Source organism: Arvicanthis niloticus, chromosome 2 (assembly GCF_011762505.2).
Source record: "Arvicanthis niloticus isolate mArvNil1 chromosome 2, mArvNil1.pat.X, whole genome shotgun sequence".
NCBI lineage: Eukaryota > Metazoa > Chordata > Mammalia > Rodentia > Muridae > Arvicanthis > Arvicanthis niloticus.
The window spans coordinates 89,807,872-89,829,290 of NC_047659.1; the positions used below are offsets into that span (position 1 = coordinate 89,807,872).

Below are 21,419 nucleotides of genomic sequence, written 5' to 3' on the forward strand. Positions count from 1 at the left end.
CAGGTGAAGACCAGAACCTGAACCTAAACCCAGGCTTACCTCTCCAAAGCCCCTCTGTCCTGAGGCACTGGGCATCTGTGGCCAACTCCAAGAAGTAAAAGACCTTGACAAGAGTCCAACACCTCTGTTGGTAACTCAGGACAGCAGGGGAGAAACATGTTAAGAGTGTTTGACGCTTCCTCTTGTATTTTTAACACACTTTAGAAAAATAAAGAACAGATTTGCTTTAAATGGTTTTATTAAAAATTGTACCACTTGATGGGTGAGAGGATATTTACACATGTTTACATATAAAGAACCCAAAAAAAGTCAAATATTATATACAAGTTAAAAAATAATGGTCCTCATCCCTTTCCTTAAGGCAGAATGCCCAGACCCCAGGCCAACCAAACTGGGGATGAAGGAAACGCTACATCTCACTGGGTCTCCCCTTGTCAGTTCCTGTGGACCCAGAGATGGGGTGGACATCAGACAACTGTAGAGAGAGGGGCAGTGCAAGCCTGGGGCCACATACCTCATAGCACCTTGACCAAAGCTGGCATATATGGAAAAGCCCGGCTTTGTTCTGCTGTCTCCTTGAGGCTCTGTGTCCTAGGCCTGCAGCCCACAGGGATCCCAGGAAACTTTAAATGCCTGTGGCTCCACCCTGGACCCCTCTGGGTCCAACCAGGGTACCAGGCCAGGATAGCTTGCCTCCAAAAGTCCTTATCTTCATAGAGCCACAGTTTGCTCCTCTGGGGAAATAGTGGCCACAGTAATGATTCCCCCAAACCCTGCAGAGCCATGAAGGCTGATGTCTTATGTCACTCCATGCCCCAGTGCCCCACTCCCTACCAAGTCCCCAGAAAGGAAAGCTCTCCTCGGAATATTCTCCTCACTGACCAGGACAGTCACAGTGACTTCACTGCTTAGTTCCTGGAAAGCTTAGGACAGACAGGGGCCTTGGCTAGACTGTCCCCAACACCCACTCCCTGCCATGCTTAGGGCTGGGCTAGGGTTTCATGGCTAGGGCAGCAAGGCAGGCCAGCTGGGCCTCTCTGGGCCCTGGAAACAAGCTCTGCCACATAGCTCTGGACACAGCCCATCCCCTGGGGCCTGAAGGAGGTCACTGGGAGGTGATCTTTTTCCACCTCTGATTGAGCAAGACAAGGCCACTGGGGACAACTGAACAGCACAGCCAAACTTTGAAACAGAGAGACAGGGCCAGGCAGAATGCCCACCCCCCACCCTCCTTCGTACCACCCCAGCCTCCCTGGGGGAGTCAGTGACTGGACTGGGGTATGTTCCCCTCCAGATCTGTTCACTGGCGTTGTTTAGAGATGCCTCCTGGGGATTGTGAATTAGGAGAGCAGTTTTGCCCCTGAATATGGGGCTTCTGTTCCTCTAGGGCATTTCTACACTGAGTTTTCCAGACCCTCTCCCACCCCCATCCTCAGCACACCACAAAAGCCTGCTGCCTTCAGCTGGTTACAGGTCACCACACAGGTCAGACCTTCCCTCCCTCTGAATCTGCATCTCCACTCTTCACTAGAGACAGCCAGGCTCCTGGAGTTGGGGAGAGGCAAAGGGGAGGGGTTGTCCTGGGGCTGGACTGGGAGGCTATAAAGCCAATTCACCAGGCAGAGATCACCGGCCAATTAAAGCAACCAGCCAGGGGGAACCTCTTGCCTCCTTGAGCTGGGCTGCCAGCTGCCTCCTAGAGGTTGCGGGAGGGGGAGGTATTTTTATTTATTTCTATTTTACAGTCCTGGGATCCATCCAGAGGTCTCTTGACCGACAGACAAGCCCTTTATCATTGAGCTCCAACTCCAGCCTGGATTCGGGTTGGAGGAAGATAAAAGAGGGTTTAAGTTTTACCCCGGCTTGCCCAAGTTACTGAGTTTGGTCCTGGTTTGGCCCAAAGTGGAGACAGTGCATTCTGACCAGCTTCTGCCTGGTCCCAGGCTCAATGTTCAGGTCAAACTCTGGGCTCCATTCTCAGGCCACAAGGTACCCAGCCTGCATCTGGCAAGGTTGCTGAAGCTGACAGCCATGCCTTAGCACAGATAGAAAGTCTACTAAGTCATGTTAAAGGTGACTGATGTACAAGGTTCTGTATGGGGAGGGGCACGCATGTACCAAGCACATATACCAAGCACATACTAGAAGCCTGCCTGTCATAGCCTTGATTCAGGAAAGGGGAACAGCACATATGTCCTACACACATGTAAACTGCAGTGTGTGTGTGGAGGGGGGTGTGGTGGGATGTAGGAAGGCTGGGCTTCACAATAACTAGTGTGCCTCAGAACCAGTCTTCATATTCATTACTTGGGTCCCCTCTCCTTGCAAACAGGAACCCATTTTCTTAGCAGACGAACCATGGTATACACCCTGAGAAAATGATTGTGGCCAAGAAGAGGTAATATCTCCAGGTCATCTGAGCAGAAAAACACAAAGGCTTATACACATGCTTTAAGGCGCTCCTCAGGATCACTGAGAGCACACACAGTACCTTTGTGCAAATTAGGAAAGACATCCCTAACCCTAGGCAGATGTAGCTCATATCAGAACGTGCAGCCTAGAGAGCAGAGCACGGGCTGAACCTCAGCCTCTATGAGCCCCCTCTGTAGGGAGCCTTGTGCAGTGAGAAACCTGCCCAACTGTACACCCAGGAGATCAGGTGCCCTTCTATGGTACTGAAACCTGCCCCCTCTTTGCAGAAATGGGGAGTCATTGGGCTTGTTCAATTTGAGTCTACTCTGCGTTTCTCCTCCATGTTCCTTGAATAACCCTGTTTGGGCTCTTGGATCTTCTTTGTTCAGGGAAGCCATCTTTTCTTTGAGCCTTGGCTCATCTTCATTATAGCACCAATGTCTTTCCTTACATGCATAAAAATTAGGACTTAATTTCTAAGATCAGCTGCTTTACGTTCCCTCCCTGAGCTCTGCAGCAGGGAGAGAGGGAAGAAGTTCAGAGGAAGCTGAGATCCTGCTGGGTTCTAGAATTCTCCCTTCTGGCCTAGCCGAAAGCTAAAGGAAGATTTGAGATGTGTCAGCTCTGCAGGTTCCATATTCTAAACACTGTCTGTTACTTCTAAAGTCACATTTCAGCTGACAAAGCCACTGTCCTAGCTTCTTCCTGTATCCCACTAGGTACAGAAGAGGAATGGGGGTAAGGGGAAGGAGGTACATGTTTCCAAGGAAACCAAGAGGTCTACGATTCCCCTGGGACAGACTTATCAGTGGGGTGGCTGCCTGGTTCCCACATCCCCAGCAAGCCCACCCCATCTCGAAGTGCTGCTGCTGAGCTGGGTGCAGTCCAATCCAGTCCAGTCATTGGCAGGGTCTTTTGAAAACAGAGCTGACAAAGGCACAGGCCGCTGGGTACAACAGCATGGTGACTGGCTACTTGGCTCCCACATGGTTGAAACCGAGGCAGCAAAAGTGGCAGTAATTTGCACCCTTGGGACCAATCAAGGGGCTTCCATGTAGGACCAAGTCAGACTTGAAGCCTCTCAAGTTTGATTCATTTTGTGGCACCTTTGAGGGGTTCTTGGAGAAGTCCAACCCTCCCTGAGGTCTTCTGGAGGTTGACAGCATCTGAGTAAGAATCCCTGAGCCCATGCAGTGGGCACTGGTTGTGCCAAGTGGAAACCCAGATGTAAAGCTAGCTAGCCAAGGCACAGTCGTTCTTAGCCAGGAAGCTCCCAGGCAAGGTCCTGGTGGGTTAAAGCCATGATTCATTCCATCGGGCACGAGGGAAGGCTGACATGTTTGATGGTACTGCAAGTCTAACCTGACTTAACCAGCTCCGGTAGCAAGCCTTAGTCCACTTCCTGGAGAACATCACCAACTGGTCATCTTCAGAGTCTTAGGAACTCTACCACCAGACACAGCTGCCTCTCTCTCCTTCAACAGTGTTTGACAAAGGCCCCCATCCCCAGTGAAGGTTCTGAATGGGGAAAGAAGATCCCACTGGGGTATGCAGTATGTACATATGGAAAATTAAGAATAACAAAACTTGACAAGACAGTATCTGTCCTCCCAGAATGTCTGTTGCAGACTGCATTCCTGGTGATCCATCCGACAAGGGCAGGCCAGCCTCACCAGGGACCCACCCCTTCCCTGTTTTCTTGTCTGTTCAGGGCCAGGTTTTGAAGGAAGAGGAAGACCTGCCACCATGCTCGGTCTCGGTTCTGCTGGTGCTGTAAGGGAAAGAGATGACTATTAGGTGCCAGGCGCCAGCTTAGAACATAGCCTCCTTACTGGTTCCCAAACAGGCTCCCACTGCCAGATCTCAGGCTGGCATCATTATGCCATCCAGCAAACTGGGAGACAAGAGACAAAACTCCAAAGACTACTGCAGATTGGGCATTAAAAACACCACGCTGGGCTGTGTGTATTGTGCACAGGAGGATCAGGCTTTCTCCTTTGCTTGCAGGATTTTTCCAGAGTTTAGCCAAGTACTGCTTTTAATCAGATTGGCTCCTGAGCCCCCCCAACTTTAGCTGCATGAACAACAATCTTGCTTGAGCGAGAAAGACAAGAAGTCCCTCCCTCTCCCCCATTCCAAAGGAACACAGAGAACAAGAGAGGGAAGGGGAGGGGGAGCCTCCATCTGCAAGTGATTTGACACTGTGAAGGTCAAAGGGTTAATCTTCAATTTAAACCACACTGCTGAGGCAGCAAAAATCTGATTTCATCCAGTACAAACACACACACACACACACACACACACACACACACACACACACACACACTCTTATGGAGCCCGCCCTCTCTCCACTTCAACATCCCCAGCTCTGGGCTGCCCTTTTTATAGCTGCTTTTGACAGTAAGCCATAAATAATCCCTCTTGGAGTGCTTTCCTACTGACTGGAGCCAATTAAACGTTAAGCAAGAACACACTTGAAAACAAAACAAAAACAAAGAATGCACACCAGCTCTGGAGGTTATCCCAGGTCCTACCGTTAGGCTGGGAAGCTAGGGGCCAAAGTTCAGAGGTCAGAAGCACAAAGGTTTCTGGCTGGTGTCCTGTCTATACAGGTACCATTTACCAGAGGCCAGCAAAGGCCTGAAGGGGACAAGGGAGTCCTGGAAGAGGGAGTCTTTGTTCTCTCCTTGTCTGTCAGGGAAGGAGGACAGGCTGGGGCCTCTCCATGGGGTTCTTAGTGGACAGAGGAATAAAATCCTAGTGTGCAGAGAGGAGGCCAGCACAGGCTGGAGTCGGATTCCTTCAGTACCCAGTGAGCAAGCAAGTTTGCGTGAGGTGTCCAGGGGGGACGGGGACCATCTCTCAGGCAGTCTTTAACCACAAGCCCTGTTGAATCAGCTCCTACCAGGCAATGCCTCCTCATATGGGAGAAGAGTATGAAAAGCAGGTCATACTCCCAGATTTCCTGGACTCCTGAAACTTTGAAGTTCCATCCTGCCCTGGGTTTCCCCAGGGAACCAAGCCAGCTGTGGCTCCCCTCCCCCCATCCTCAGCCACAAAAAGGAATATAGTGTCTAAGTGACGTTGACACAGAATACCCCTTGTCCACGGCAATGGTGGAGGGGAGGGTGGTGGATAGGAGAGTGAGGTATAGTGACTGCCAAAAACGGGTTAAGGGAAGTGGGGTGTGCCACAGAGAAGCCTGGCAGAAGGCGTTGAGGAGACTGATGGCTTCCTCGTGTTTTGTAAACAAAGATGAGCAAAAAGAGGAAACACACCCGGCTTAACAAAATCTGGTTCCAGTAGAGCAGCCTGAACTTCAGCTGCAAAGCTAGAGACTCAGGCTGTGACAGCTGGGAGAACTCCCTCCACCACCACCACCATCCCTCCCCACCTGCTGTCTACAACAGGTGCAAGGGTCATGAGTGGAACAGGAGACCCCAGGAAAAGACAGGTCCCCGGAGGGGCCAGTCTGCTGGCATTGTGATCTCCTCAGGTACGTGTTTGAAAAAACAGTGATTCTCAACACCAATAGAAGTAGACTGTAGTGGTTCCATACTGGGTGCTCTCCACTCCTGATTCTTAAGGTATGTCCCCAGGACAACAGGTGCGCACTAGAAAATGCTGACCCGTTGAACCAGAATGTGCAATTTCAAGGAGATCCCCAGAATTTTGAAGTTTGCAATACAGCACGAGACAAAGAGGATTCTTCTATTTATGGTAAAGCCCATCACCTCCCACACCCTATGAAATGCATCCATATTATCGCGACCATCTCAGATGAGATAACTGAAGATCTAATCCAGCCGTCAGATGGCTAGTAAATAGCCAGGACTGGCTAGAACGAGGAGCAACATCCCTACCTATGGTCACCAGACATCAAGTGCCACCAGTCATCGCTCTTTGTGCCCAAGAAGATTCTCCCTCCTTCTCTTTGCTACATCATCTCGAAATAGCTTAAAGGCTGAGGAAGGAAGCCACCTCTCTATAACTCTACGCCTGCACCAATCCCGTCTCCATATGCCTTGGTTTCTCCCAAATTCTACCAAGAGAGGTCATTTGCTACAGAGGAAGCTTCCTGGACCTCCGAGGTCCTCTGGAAGTAAGGCAAGGCAAAAATCTGACCACAATCTCTTTCAGCAGAGTTTAGCATCAGAAAAGCATCTTTGAGCTGGCAAGTGGTCAGACAGAATGGCTGAAGGCTTGCAAGGGGCGGGGCAATCATGAAGCACACAGTGGGGTGCACAGGCCAGCCTCTGGTACCACCCTGTACCCAAACCCCTGTGGTGAGGTTTCAGGGCTCGGGAGCTAGAAAGAAAGCACTAAAGGGGGGAGTCAGAGCTTCTGATCAGGAACCAGAGAGCCTGGCTTTAGGCTGCATCTCTCACTGTTTGTAAGGAAAACACTGGTGTCATAATAGATATATGACTTCTAAACCCAACTATGTCACAAGACAGTGTTCAGGCTCCACCCATGCCGACAGGGTCAGAGTGTCCGGGGAAGGAGCCCAGGAGTATACATACTGAACAAGCTCCATGGAGAACAGTTTAAAAATCAGAAGAGGCAGCAAGCTAGATCGCTCCGCTCCGTGATTAGCAGTGTGTACTGCTCCCGAAGAAGACCCGAGTTTGGCTCCCAGCATCCACAGTAGTGGCTCACAACCACCTGTAATTCCAGCTCCAGGGAATCTGACGCTCTGCTCTCCAAGGACATCTGCACTCACGTGCACATAACCCCACACAGACACAAATATGTGCAAATAGTTCAAAATAAATATTTTCTTTTAAATCAGAAGGCGGCTGGGAATGTGGCTCAATGGAAGAACATTTGCTTAGCACACAGAGGCCCTGAGTTCAATCCCCAGTGTGGCAAAAACAAAAGAAAGGGCCGGGCGGAGGTGGCACAGGCGGATTTCTGACTTCGAGGCCAGCCTGGTCTACAGAGTGAGTTCCAGGACAGCCAGGGCTACACAGAGAAACCCTGTCTCAAAAAAAAAAAAAAAAAAAAAAAAAAAAAAAAAATCACACACACAAAAAAAAAAAAAAAAAAAAAAAAAAAAAAAAAAAAAAACGAAAGGAAGAAAGATCAGAAGGAAAAATGTATTAAATATTTAGATAATAAAGGCAATATATATTCATTGTAGAAATATTATAAAATGGAAAGTACAGAGAAGAATATAAAAGCCAGCCATGATCCTACAGCCTAGAAGAAAACACTTCATAATTTGGCACCTTCTTCAGAGCCTTTTAACCTCTTTCCATTGAACCAGTGTCTTGCTCTGGTGGCCAAGCCAAAGGTAGAGCCTGCCCAGGTGCCTGTGCAGCGGCCAGGCCACAGACAGGCTTTTGGAAACCATGGAGGTGCTTTCCAAACCCAGGGAGCTTGTGACCACAATTGCCTTCAGGAGTACAACACAGTGCCAAGGCCTGAGTCCTGTTGACTGTCCCAGCAGTACTTGGGCAGGCTTGTACACTGGCTGGGGCTGGTGGGGGGGTGGGGGGGGTGGCTGGGAGCCTATTCCCGAACCCTGAGCACTTTCCCAGGGCATAAACCAAGCCTGGAATATTGTACCAAGGTCTATCCTGCACACCCTAAAATAGAAAACAAGCTTCCACACACCAAGAGTCAAGATTATGAGGAACAACAATAAACAAAAATATTTCTACAAGTGAAACAAAAGAGACTGATGGGAAAGAAAGAGAAAGGACCTGAAAGGAGGCCAGAGAGGGCCACTGCCGAGGAAGGAAATCTGCCTCTACCAAACAGGATGAAAGTTACAAAGACGGCAGAACAGCAGACAGCACTTGTCCCTCCAAAGGAGCAAGAAAGGGGGAACCAGGAAAGACTCTGCCGGCCTCCGGGTCTCAGACACCTGGCCCAGGACTCAGCATACAATCTGCAATCTCCAAGGGCAAACCCCTGGAACAGGGCCCAGCTCTCCTTGACAGGCATATGTGCCTTGGGCTGGAAGCTCCCAGAAACCACAATGGAGTGACCCAAAGAGAGACTGGGAATAAGGGGTGGAACACTTACCCTAAAGCCCCTCCTACCCTCACCCCCCACCCCCCACACACAAAGGTTTAGACCCAAGACTAGAAACTGTTCAAGGGGGCTGACTACAAGAGTCAGAGGATAAAGGTGCTTGCCACCAAGCCTTATGATCTGAGTTCAATTCCTAGAACCCACAGGGCATAACAACAACATGCCTTTAATCCCAGCACTCAGGAAGCCTGGTATACATAGCAAGTTCCAGGCCAGTCAGGGTTACATAGTGAGACCCTGTCTCAAAAAAAAAAACCCTAGAATCCATAAAGTGGAGAGAGGGACTCCTGAAGGTTGTTCTCTGAATTCTGTTGCACACATAGGCCCCCACCTAACTGGAAGCAAAACAGACAAAAACCAAATGTTTAAGAAAGACAGCATGAAGCCGGGCAGTGGTGGCGCACGCCTTTAGTCCCAGCACTTGGGAGGCAGAGGCAGGTGGATTTCTGAGTTCGAGGCCAGCCTGGTCTACAGACTGAGTTCCAGGACAGCCAAGGCTACACAGAGAAAACCCCAGAAGCTAACCAAGGATCAAACTCTTCTCCTGCTATGAAATGGGGATGGGCAAGCGTTTAAATGCCCACTGTGAACAAGACACTACAACTGAATGTTTGGCCACTCATCCTGTGCAGTAGGAAGCTGGCAGACACACTGTGGCTCCTCAACCAATCGATGCACATGGCCGGACTGCAAAAGAGTCAGACCTGCAAGATAACCCAGGTGTCTACGGCCAGGAATACCAAAAGCCTGCCCAGGGGAAGAGATGTCCTTTATGCGATAGATTCAGCCTCTTGTCTGGGAGAGGCCAAACAAAAAAGAGAAAGAGAGGGAGGGCGAAGGAGAGAAAAGGAGCTCAATCTAGCTGGCTGTGGTATCTGACACAGCTAGATTACACAAATCAAACTCTGTTTGGTCCCTCAGGGCCTGTGCATTAAGCACAAAGCATGTCCCTGGCCCTCCCTGGATAAGAATCTTCCTATCCAGATTCAATTCCTGCCCTCGGGGAGCTTCAGGTGTCACCAGCGTTCCAGAAACCCCTGCGGCTAAGTCACCCAAAGAATCAGAAAAAGAGGTTTTCAAAAGATCTAACACTTGAAAAGCAAATTTACCAAACAGCAATTTGTACCATGTCAGGTTGTGTTTTTGTATCTCTTCACTGAGTCATAGGACTGACAGGTATTACCAACCCTGTTCTACAGATGGGGAAGCAGAGTCTAAAAACAAAACAACCCAACAAAACAAACCCCTCATCCTAAGCAAGTTTGATGAGTTACTCAAATCCCTGACTTCTGGATCTCAAGCTATTCTGTTTAAAAATGAAGGAAGGAACAGAAGAAGGGAGGGAGGGATGGAGGAAGGAAGGGAAGCCTGGAGAGGTTAATAGCACTTGCTGTTCTTACAGAGGACCTAGGTTCAATTCCCAGCACCTACAAGATGGCTCATAACCAGCTCCAGGGGAGTTGCTGCCCTCTTCTGGCCTCTGAGGGCAGCAGACATCTGCACCCACGTGCTGCACAGACATTACCTCCAGGCAAAACACCTACACAAGTTGATACAAGAAACTTGTTTAGGCTGGGGATCAAACCCTGGGCCTTGGGTATGCTAGGCAAGTAAGTACTCTACCAATGAGATGTTGTTCCGATCCTATAAAGCTTTCTTTCCTTAATTTATTGCGGTGTCAGCTGGGCATAGTGGCACACACCTTTAGTCCTAGCACTCAAGAGGCAGAGGCAGGCAGATCACTGAGGACAGCACCAGCCTAGACTACAGAGCTAATTCCAGGACAACCAGAGCTACACAGGGAAACCCTATCTTGGAAAAAAAGTTGCAGTGTTTACTCACACTATGCAAATAGTATTACCTTTGCAAAGAGAACCTCTCCCCTACTATGCTTAAAGACATTGGTTCCAGATCGTTAACTATTCAGAAAGGATGAGGTGGACACACACACAAAAAGAAACCTTTCAGAGAAAGAGCTAACTGAAGATCAAACAGAACTAAAGACTGGTCTGAAATTAGGACCTTAGAGCCTGGTTTGAAACCACCCTCATTTACTTCAAAATGCAGAATTGCACGGTCTATGCCACAAGCGTATCTGCACACTGGCCTCTCTCATTCTCCTGTCACACTGTAAACCTACCCAGGCCAAGGCTGAAGGAAAGAGCCTGTGGCTGAGAGCAGGGACAATGATAAAGCAACCTTAGGAAAATTCCACTCTCCAGAGGTTGGGACGATGTTTTTGCAGAAGCCACTGAGGTTCTATGGAACACAGAGAGCTAAGAGTTATAAGGAGACACAAAGGTGATTCAGATATAACATCATTCTTAGTGATTTTACAATCTAATGAAGAATAAATTAAGAGAAGAGGATTAAGTATTAGATTGGTTAGAGTGGTAAATGACAGCTCTATCATATCCTTGCCTTTGAGCATGTGTTTGCCAAGAAACAGGGATGGGAGGTAGAAATGTCATTGTTTTAGAATCAGCGGTCACAACCCCAGAGTTCCCCACTTACAGAGTAACTTAGGCATGTTGCTTTGCTTCTATGCACCTGTTTTGTATGAGATAGGAACAATGGAATTGGACATTCAAGGCCACTCTGCTCATTACATGAGAAACTATACATTTGCCCCTAGGCCTGGTGGCAGCACTAAGCAGCATGGACACATTATGCTCACAAGCCTGCCCCTGCCCCAGCAAGCACCACCTCCTGTGCAGACTCATGCAGTCCTTGGGACAGGCCAGCCTTCCTATTTTGAGACTGGTCCCAGTAGCCAGAGGCAGCTGAGCTCAGGTTTCAAGGCTTTCAAACCAACTTGGGGTCTGACACCCAGAGGGTCATCCAGGGACCCAGTGAGCCACTGCCCAGACACTCCATGATTGGCAACATAGCAAAATGAAAAAGGAAAGAAATACTCCTTGCCAAGGGCTTTCTCAGTGTAGGCAACAGTACTAACAGGATCTGAGAGCTGCCAAAGCAAAGCCCATCACTTCTCCGAGAAAAGACGGGCTAGAACAACCACTTCTTGGATGGAGGTGACAGGGCTTCCTCTGACACAACTGGAAGTCACTGGATCTGGCCACTGGGGGTCAAGTAGCAAGACAGGAGACACTGCTGTGGAACACTGCCAATGTCCCTACCTCCATAGCCAGGAAGTAGAAACTCCTGACACCCTTACCCAACTCCCTCAGGGTGTTTCAGTTTCCTTGTCTCAGACCAGCTTCAGGAGACCACTAGGCAAGTTCTGAAGAGCTCTGGAGGGAAGTATCTCAGTTAATGAGGAGGGAGAGAGAGAGGGAGAAAAGCAGGAGTGGTGGGCCTGTTCCAAGACGACACTGCTATGGAGAATGAACCCCCCCAGGCTCACTCTCAACTTGGGGCTTTGGCAACTGGCTGTTCTTTTTCTCTATGGGGACAGTCTGCTGGACAGGACAAGGCAGACTGGGCAAGGATAAAGGTTGGAACTCTTCTCTCAGCACACAGGAGACTGTTCTTGCTTTGGTCATGGAATGTGCCCTCTTGGCTTGCCAGACATGGATCAAAAGGCAAACCAGGCACTTTTCTTTATTCTTCTTTGTGCTTCCTCCAATCCTGTCTTCCCACCACCTCCCCCAATCCTGAAAACACACTAAAGCTAACTCCCATCCCCATGGCCTATCTTGGTGGGCAGAGAGGGATGAACTGCCCGGAACTAGAAGGCCTTCTCTTGGAAGAAAGAACAGTCAGGTGCAGAGTGTGTGGGGAACTCGGCCTCCAGTCTGCCACACGGATGACTCAGAAGCTAAATATAGTGAGTGATATAAACAGAGCCAGCCACAGAGCAAACACAGGGCCCCCAAGCCCCAGCACAGACTCTCACGAACACTGAGCTTTCAGCGACCCCTCCCCCAGCTCCACTCTTCCCCCAGCATTGTCCTGCACAGACCTCCTTCTCCTGGGACAGAAGATGGCTTCCCAAGGGCACCTCTCACTCTAAGACAAACCTCTGGTACCCCTGCGCCAGGCTGTTCTCTCTAGAGCATGAGTGGCCATAGTCTCTGCTCCAGAAAACTACTGAGCAGCCTAAAGATCAGGCAGCAGTCAGGGACTCCCAGAATAAAACACATAAAATGTTGGGTAGAAAAGCTGCTAGGTGATGAACCATGCAAACACCAATCTGGATACAGCTTCCAAAAGAGCTCCCCAGGAATTATCAAGTTAGGTCTAAGCAAAATCCCCAATCCATCATGTATGTGTGCACACACTAGGTAAACTTTCTACCACTGGTCTATATATCCTTGTTCACATTTTGAGACAGAGTCTTCTTAAGTTACCCAGGCGGTCCTTGAACTTGCATTCTTCCTTCCTTCCTCCAGCCTTGCTAGTAGCATGTGTTCAATGTTCCAAGCCACCATGCTCTCTTGGTTTTAGTTTTTGCAGTTCTGGGTATCAAAGCCAGGGTCTCCAGGATGCTAAGCAAGTGTCTACTGCCTATCTGAGCTACAAGACCAATAGTGCTTTATATTACAATTCCCAAAGGCCTTTCACAGCAAGCCTGCCAGGTTTGCATTGGAACCTGAGGCTGGATCAGTAAAATGATTTGCTCTCACACACAGCTTGTGTAAGTGGCCGGGAAGACATTCTTCCCAGATCTGCTGTTTGAAAGTCCACCACCCTTCCTTTGATAATTGCAAATGAAGATGGTTTCAAACAAAGGGCTGAACGTGTCCTTAGATTTCATTTCCAAAATGTCTAATTACTATTTAGATAATTTCTAAATCTGACTTTTATGAATGGAGACATTACTGGTCTCCATTCCAAGTAAGAAAAAAAGTCCAACATACAGAACTCTAACCTCCTTGTTCACTTATTCAATGGCCCACAGTAACTACTTTTTTTGAGTTTCTCAACACCATCTAGAAATATCACTTCAGACTTGGCCACAGCAGACTTTTCCACAGGGAAGAAAACAAGTTATTGACTCTCCCTAGGCTTGCACTGTCTGGAGGGGGGTTGGGATGGCACTCACAGAGAACAGAGAGACACAGAGGCTCAGACATTCTGACCAGGGCAGCTGTGAGTTTGTCAGGAATTGAATCTGATCCTCCCTCCTCCACAGAGAAACTGAAGGGGCCACTCTCTCAGAACCCATCCCTGTCATCAGAACGTTAATGTCACTGAGATATCAGACATCCCTGCTGCAGCCTGCCAGTCAAGAGGGAGAATAGAGCCTCCCCCGACCCTGCAGAGAGGTGGATACACATGCAAGCTTGAAAAGGCTTTCCCTTAAACTGGACATGGTGGTACATGCCTGTAATTCCAGAACTCAGAGAGACTAAATCCAATTTGAGTTACATAGCAAGACCCTGTGGTACCTACCCAACCCCAGAAAGAAAGAAAGAAAGAAAGAAAGAAAGAAAGAAAGAAAGAAAGAAAGAAAGAAAGAAAGAAAGAAGGGAGGGAGGGAGGGAGGGAAAGAGAGAGGGAAGAAAAAGAAAGAGGAAAGAAGGAGGGAGGGAATGAGAGAGAGGAGGGAGGAAAAAAGGGAAGGAGAGAGAGGAGGAGGGGGAAGGAGAGAAGAGAGAGAGGGAAGGAGAGAGAGGAGGAGGGAGGGAATTTTTTACCTCCACTCACATCCACCTGCTTTAGAAACCCGAGGAACTAGCAGTGAGCAGCACCTGACTGATTTCTGCCTATAGTCTTGTCTGTGACTCTAGGGGAGCCACTCTGAACCAGCCATCTGGGAAGCCAGATTAGTCTTCCCCCTAGACACACTCCTCAGGAAATATGTGAGAAAGACAAATGGCCTAGAGGTAGGCACAAGGAATATGGCCAACATAAACTAACACCCAGGGCAGTTTGACACCTGCTGCCCTGGGGCCACAAGTGATACACCCAATCTGCCAGCATGCCATCCTACACCATTGTTATGTCCCACACCTCACTGTGCAGGAAAAGGAGAAAACAACAACAACAGCAACAACTGAGGTCTATTACAAGGGCAAAAGGGCAGCTAACATTCATACTCTCATGCAATTATCCTTCCTACCTTTTGGGGGCGCTCTGGATAAGACAACAGCACCATATCTAGAACTGACCTGTGTCCTCAGAGAAGCAGCCCTAACTAGGAGAATTAATTTATCAGCCAGTGAAGAGGAGAGAGACCTCAGGACAGGGTCTTCTGAACCTGAGTCCACCTGTGTGGAGGCCTCTAGCCTAGTCTCCAGCATATCAGAGCTCACTAATGGACAGGGGGCTATCCTGGGAAACAGCTGCTGAGAGGGGCTAGATTATTGTGGATGAAGAAAGGATGCCTTCCAGATGTGCTCAAGATGAGGCTAGAGACGATAGCCACTGTGTCGTCCCATCCTCATCAGTACCAGGACCAGATACCATGAGTTAGTTGGGCTGAGCCAAGGTGGATTAAATGTGCAGGAAAGAATCAGAAGGCATCCATACATGGACTGGGAGGGACTCACTAAGCCAAGATTGTACAATATAATCACAGAAGGAATGGGGACTGTGCCACAGCAATTAGGCAGGCAGCCTTATAGCCAAGCACAGAGCCACCCTCTCTCCAAACCACTTAAGGACTGGGAAAACCCATCAGAAATAGCTGTGGCCCCAAATCCCTCTCAGACTCCCTGACAGAGAGCATTAGTAAACTAATAACACCCTGTAGCCTGTTTTCAGAAAACTCAAGGTCAGCTCTACCCTCTCTTGCCCACTGTGGTGTGTGTCTCTCAAGTCAAAGTTACTATTACCAATAACTATTCTGGTTATCTGAAATTGCCTATCTAATGTGCGGTTATGCCCAGCCCTGACAGTTATTTGTTCCTGTGATCTACACACACACACACACACACACACACACACACACACACACACACCACTACAGAGAGCAAGGATAAGAACACAGTCCCACAGGTAGAGACTGTGTTCATTCCGCTGTCTGGTGGCTTTGCCAGGTAGCATCTGTACCAGCAGGGATCCAGCCCCAGGCTCCGCCCCTGCCTTGGCAGCCATTCAGAAAGCCAGCCTGCCTGGGAAGGGTTAAGCACCTGGGGGCTCAGCACAGACGGTGGCTGGGCTGTCAAGCAGGACAACCTCCCATCCATGGCACAACGGGCTCCAGCACGAGCCTGCCAGCCGCCGCCTTTGTTGATGGACTCTGCCACATGCTCGGCTGACACGCGATGCTCCGCCCTGGCGGGGCTGGTGCCAGGCTGCCGGCCAAGCACCAGGCACAGCGCCCCGCCGGCCACAGGTCTGGGGAGACTCTGAGGTACAATCTCCAGAGTCCTGCGCCTGGGTTCCCAGACACAGACAGTGAGGACTGGCTCCCCAGCTGGAAAGTGTCAGGTTTCAACCGGTTCTACCACTTTCCCCCACTCAGGCCCCATCTCAGGACTGATTACTGGTTTCCCACTGTTCCTCGGCCAGGCACACCCCCAACTGCTCAGTTTCACTGCTGCACTCTGCAAGAGGCAAGCCCTCCACTTGGGTCCAGAGAGTTTGACAAACCAGACTGCAGGAAGCCATCCCATTGGCAGGGAGAGATGGCAGTATCTCCCACCTCTTGTGAAGCTGAGTAGGCAGCTTGGAGCTCTCAAGGACAGGAGTACTCATCTAATTGTGCCTACCCAGTCCATCGTAACTGACAGTAGCCAAGACCAAAACTCTGAAACACACCCAGAGGTCTAGTAACCCTCGGCCCTGGTTTCCCAGCCTCAACCCCCCTCCCAACCCTCATGCCTACTTGTTGCATATGAAGCCGATGGAACTGGTCTGCAATGCACTGAAGCTTTCTTGCGATCTGTACCTCTGCTCGGTGCTGAAGGAACTGTCCTTCAGGGGGCTGCTCCCCCAGGGGTGAGCCTGCAGGGAAACTGGCAGGGAGAGGAAGCCTGTAGCCAGCATTGCCTGCAAAAACAGAGGATCCATAGCTCAGCATTTCCTCCTCTTAGCCCATCTTCTCCATGTCAGCCCTTTCTGGCCGAGACCTGGAGTTACTGGTAAATCTTAGGATAGAAGGAAGAGGAAGCAGCCTGCCTTTACCAAGGCATCCTGCCAAACTTGGACAGCTGCCCAAGAATATAAAAGTTGGTACAAGGGCTGAGGGTGTAGCTTAGAAGTAGCTGAATATTTAGCACACTTGAGCGAGTGCATGCACACACATATACACACGCACACACGTGCACTCACAGCTATGCTAGAAAAACAGGAAAGAATATAGACCCTGCCTTCTCCTCAGCACTCCGCTCTCAGTACCATGGCATAGCGCGGGGTGCTAACGTGTATGATGGACATGCCAATCTTCTGTCATTTGTAGGTTGAAGCTCTTCTCTGGGATAATTCTCCAGAGTTCTTGGGTTGTACAAAAGCAGACAGAGAAAAGCAAAACAAACAAAAACCCAAAAGTGTCTTCGTTTTTCTAGTACAGTTAGGGAAAGCTGGGCTCATCACTCAAAGATCAGAGCAGCAGCAGAAAAGCGGATCAGAAAACTCCTGAGGCCCACAGAGCAGCCAAGTCGGCTCACCGAGTGTTGGCACCAGAATGGCCGCTGGGGGCGCCTGCCACCTCCTGCCTCCTCCCTCTTCCAGCCCGAAGCAGGCCTCATCCAGCTTCGCAGACTCCCGCCAGAACTGCTTTTCCAGAAGTGCCCTATGGGCAGCTCCCTCTGAGATTAAGTGCAGCGGCTCCTCAGTCTGCTTCTGCAGACACAGCAGGATGACCTCTGAGCCTTTACCCTCCCTCCACAGGCCAGTGTGCTAAAAGAAGAAAACAGACCGAGTGTCTAATCCTGCCCTTTTGCCAGAGGAGGGCATATTTCTCATAAAACAAACCATTTAAGCCCACAAATGAAGGGGTCTTGTCTGATTTAGCCTTGGAAACAGCCCCTCTCCTGGCACTGAGCCCAGATAGGCCCAACCTCTTTCTCCAGTTCCTCTTCCAATCACAGAAAGTCCCAAATGGCAATTTGAAGCCACCTTCTGTCTTTAGGAACCTTCTGTATCAGAACTGGCTGAGCTTTTTCTGCAGTGGTAACAGTGACACATGGTTTTAACATTCCCTTCCACCTCACAAAAGGCAAATCAACACTGGGGCACAAAGGGCAGAGCCCCTGAAAGGAGATAGGATGCAAAAGGAGAATGCATGGACCAAGAAACTCCTCCAAGAAGAACAGAAAGAACAAAGCGATTTGCTCTACTGGGGACCCACGCTCAGGTGAGGAAAGTTGAAGGCTCGTGAATAGACGGCCCTAGCTGCTCAGTTTGAGGAAGGAAACAGTGAAGAGCAGGTTTACGGAGGGAAAGTCCCCTCTTTCCCCCAATCTCTAAGGTTAAGAGCACTCACCGTAAAACAGTCTCTGGGGTTCCTCTGTCACCCCACAAGGCAGCATGACACCCTGGCTTGGGGAAGCTGGGCTGAGGGTCTGAGTGGCCTTGTCTTCCTGGCTTATGGGCCGGAGCCCAGGACCACAGCAGTGGGTGAGAGGGAAGAGCTGCAGCCGACTGAGGGGACAATCCAGCTGGCTCTGGGCAAACAGGTCAGCAGAGAGCAAGCTCCCAGGCTGTGTGCCTGGCTCCCCATCCTCTGGCTGGAACACATCATCTTCTAGCTCCTCCACACACTGAGGTGGCTCCATCTCTCCTGTCAGAGAACAATAGAAGCATCTGGGCTGCTGTCCTACTGAGACCAGACCTACGATTCCCCTCCCTTCCTTCCTTTCCCGATCTTCTTATGTAAGGGAACCAAGCCAACTTCTAATGATACACAACTCTGGTAATAAAACACTGCCAAGGGTGACATTCACCCCCAAAATGTAGTCTCTGGTCAAGGCCCATCCATACTTCTTCTCTGCAACCACCCTTCCTCCCAACCCCCCACCTCCTCTGACCTAGGCTGATCACAAAGTTTGCCACTGAGGATTGTGAGCAACAGCAGGGGCAGGATCAGGTGCTAACCCCAGGTACCTGGGAAAATAGAAGCAAGATTAGCCTCTGTAAATGGCTGTGGAGGCACAGAAGGGGGAACACTTACTGACTGTATAAAGTGCACAACATACATGTGCGCGCACACACACACTTCCTAAGGAGGAACTTCCAGGCTTTCGTCTAAGTCTGGACTCCAGGCTTAGCAGCAAAAGGAAGAGGCAGCAATGGTAGAGCAGCCAGGTTCCCTCCTAACGTGCTAAGCCCCACCCTACTGCACATCTCCACCCACTCCTTGCACAACACAACAAACCAAACAGGCTCTGTGGTGTGGTGAGTGTGTCCTGGAACAGGGGACCTAACTTAGTCACTCCAGCTGGCCAGCTGCTCAGCTCCTGTCCAGAGGAGCAAAGCTGTCTGCCCACCACAGGTTAACCTTGAGGGTTGAATCAGCCTCTAACTAAGTGTCCAGCTAATTCTTCTCACTAATCTTCCTGACTTCAAATTCTCATCCGCTCAGCCTCCCATTCCTGCCAGAGCCGAACCTGAGATAGGTGCAATGTGCCTCACAGAAGGAAGTGAAATTGAGCCCTCCTGCTGTGCTCTCTCTCCCTGCCTACACAGTGGGGCTGTTTCTTAGTGTTAAGTTCCTCTCGATCCACCTGACAGCTCATGAAATTCTGCACTTGGAGTCACCCAGCAGCTTGAACTTCCAAGCTGACCTCGCCTCAGTTAGGGCCCGTGGGACAACCGGAAGCATAGCGTCGACCAGCACCTGAATGGTTAAGGCGATGCAAAGACAAAGTTTGTCATCACCAGTCTGCCGGGGATTCCAGGGAGTTCTAACGCCCACTTTCTTGCCTTTGAAAGACAAGCCAAGTGGTTTGTGGGGTTAAGACTTTAAAGAAATCTCAGTTGAGTTCAGAAACCTTCCTTTCCCAAATGCAAGCTCTACGAGGTTCTTGCTTCAACCCCTAAGCCTTACCCCATCCCATCCTTGAGCTATCTGTGGTCTTGTGCTCTCTTCCCTGGAGAATGATGCCTGCTATTGTTCTGATAGGTAAGGGGTAACTCCAGCTTATCAGCAACTGGAAATAAATTTCCCAGTTGAAAGGACCAAGAGATGTCACCTAGCAGAGCTTCTTCTGTCCTTCAACCTCTTCTTTGGAGTGTGGCTATCCCAACCAAACTAGAAACTCTCCAGAGCCAATCACAAGCAGGAGTCATTGTCTTGGTGCTTCTTTTGAAGCCTATCACTCCCCTCCCCCTCCCAGCAAAGCCCCAAAGTTCAACCCTTGCCTTGACTGGACAGTGGGGGAGGTGCAGCCAGAGGGTGTGGCTCTGAAAACGCAGAGACCCCCACCTCCCACTTTGCACAAGAACTGCAGGTGGCTCTCCAGTCGGTGTGAGCCTCGGAGGGGCTCTGGGCAAAATCAAAAGTAAACTGGGAAAGAATGGAGACCCTCAGCTTCCCTGAGCTAAAGCAGTAATGTCCAGACTGGTAGGAAGAGGGCACTTCCTGAGAGCACAGCCAGGGAATGCTTTATTCCCAGGAAAGGGCTTAAAGTCCTATGGAGCCATCCCAGAACCTCCGCGCTCCAACTAGGATGCTCACTCAATATAAACTCCTCCTCTTCTTAGGAGTTAGTGCTAGCCAGATACCTTGGACTCGATAGTGACTAAGATCTCAGAACACACGCGCACGCACATGCACACGCACACGCACACACACCTGGGTGACTCCAGGACAGCGTCTCAGCCTCCGAGTCGTGATGCCAGGGCTCTGCGCCAGGGTCCAGGGTGACGAACACTCGGGGGACTTGGCGCCCACACTCGATTGGGAAGGTGGGGGCAAACTCCAGCTGTTAATAAGAGGAGCCTTCAGACTCCGCAGGGAAGCAAAACGCACCACAACTCACGGTCCCACCACACAGTTACACCCGGAGGCCAGAGCGTCTTGGGAGCTTGGCAGTGGACCCCAGGATCATTTGTTCACCTACTTTCAACTCCGAATTCCAAAAGCTTCCCGAAAGCCCCTCTTGGAGCAGCAACCACAAATTTGTGCTCTGCACTTCGTTCCCACATCCCTGCACCCCAATTCCCCGTGGTCACCCCAGATGCTCGCAGTCCAAACCCTTCCCCGGGCCCCCACGCGCTGCGCGACTCCGCTCCCCACTTCCCCGAGGAGGTACGCTCCAACTCCGCCTTGTCCCCGGCCGCCCGGGCGCTCACCGGGCTGCAGTGGGAGGCGGTGGCGCGGGCTGGGGTAGCGACTGCTGCGGGCGCGAGCTGGCGCGGGAGGAGGCCACGGCGCACCGCGCGGTATTGTTTCCAAAATACGCCCGCTCTGGGCATCCCGCAAACAGCTGATGAGGCCCCGCCCCTCCTTGCGTCACTCCAGCCACTGACCAATGGCAAGTGGAGCTCCAAGTCTCAAGCTGGGCAGCTGCCAGGGACAGTCACCAATGTACGAACCTTCCCTTGGAAACATTATAAGGGGCCGGGCGCATTTCTGACCTCCACCAGAAGCGCAATTGGAGCGCTGTCGAGGGTGAGAATTCGGTTCAAAATGCAAGCCCCAGAAACAACAGAGAGTCCCTGGGTTCTCAATTAGGTTGTGGGGACGAGACACTTGTCTACTTGGAAATGGGCTGAATTATTGCAGGACTTCCAGAAAGCAGGCTCAGGATGATACTGGGAGCTTTCAGCCGCGACTTGTAATATATAGCGGGGGGGGGGGGGGGGGGGGGGGGGGGGGGGGGGAGGGGGAGGAGACGAGCTGCCAGTCCCTAAAGAGAAAAACAAAACAAAAACCCGCCCTCTTGCCTGTTGGGCGTGTCTGAGGAAAGCAGGAGAGAACACGTGTGTCTGTGTGTAGAACCAAATGACATTCGGATCCTTCAAGTGCAAAGAAATGCCATGTCTTCTCTCCTAGACTGTGCAAGATCACTGTTGAAAAAACGACTCTGGCCAGGCAGTGGGGGCTCACGCCTTTAATCCCAGGGAGGATTGGGAGGCAGAGGCAGGCGGATTTCTGTGTTTGAGGCCAG

General features: G+C 50.4%; 1 protein-coding gene across 4 annotated transcripts; it reads right to left on the reverse strand.

Annotated features, from left to right (window-relative positions):
* Window positions 1–220: 220 nt before the first annotated feature.
* Bmf (Bcl2 modifying factor) lies at window positions 221–20,758 on the reverse strand. 4 transcript variants are annotated; one of them, XM_034496406.2, is made up of 5 exons: window positions 20,602–20,758; window positions 20,102–20,231; window positions 17,792–18,088; window positions 16,193–16,356; window positions 221–4,183 (listed from the first exon to the last, which is right to left on the reverse strand). In XM_034496406.2, exons 1-5 carry the CDS (start codon window positions 20,722–20,724, stop codon window positions 4,082–4,084), a joined length of 816 nt encoding a protein of 271 aa, XP_034352297.1. In that variant the 5' UTR covers window positions 20,725–20,758; the 3' UTR covers window positions 221–4,081. The 4 variants fall into 4 exon arrangements, with proteins under 4 accessions (XP_034352297.1, XP_034352298.1, XP_076785596.1 ...); XM_034496407.2 differs by lacking the exon at window positions 20,602–20,758 and adding an exon at window positions 18,336–18,411 and having other exon boundaries at window positions 20,102–20,569; XM_076929481.1 differs by lacking the exon at window positions 20,102–20,231 and having other exon boundaries at window positions 20,602–20,733.
* Between the last annotated feature and the right edge of the window lie 661 nt (window positions 20,759–21,419).

What these genes read in the sequence shown, in the direction of transcription:
- Bmf (XM_034496406.2), bottom strand. Translation starts at nt 20,724, where the DNA reads ATGCCCAGAGCGGGCGTATTTTGGAAACAATACCGCGCGGTGCGCCGT. An exon ending in GCTGTCCTGGAGTCACCCAG is followed by an intron (nt 18,089 to 20,101) that starts GTGTGTGTGCGT and finishes GTTCTCTGACAG; the next exon opens with GAGAGATGGAGCCACCTCAG. An exon ending in ATCGGCTTCATATGCAACAA is followed by an intron (nt 4,184 to 16,192) that starts GTAGGCATGAGG and finishes TTTCCCTTACAG; the next exon opens with CACCAGCAGAACCGAGACCG.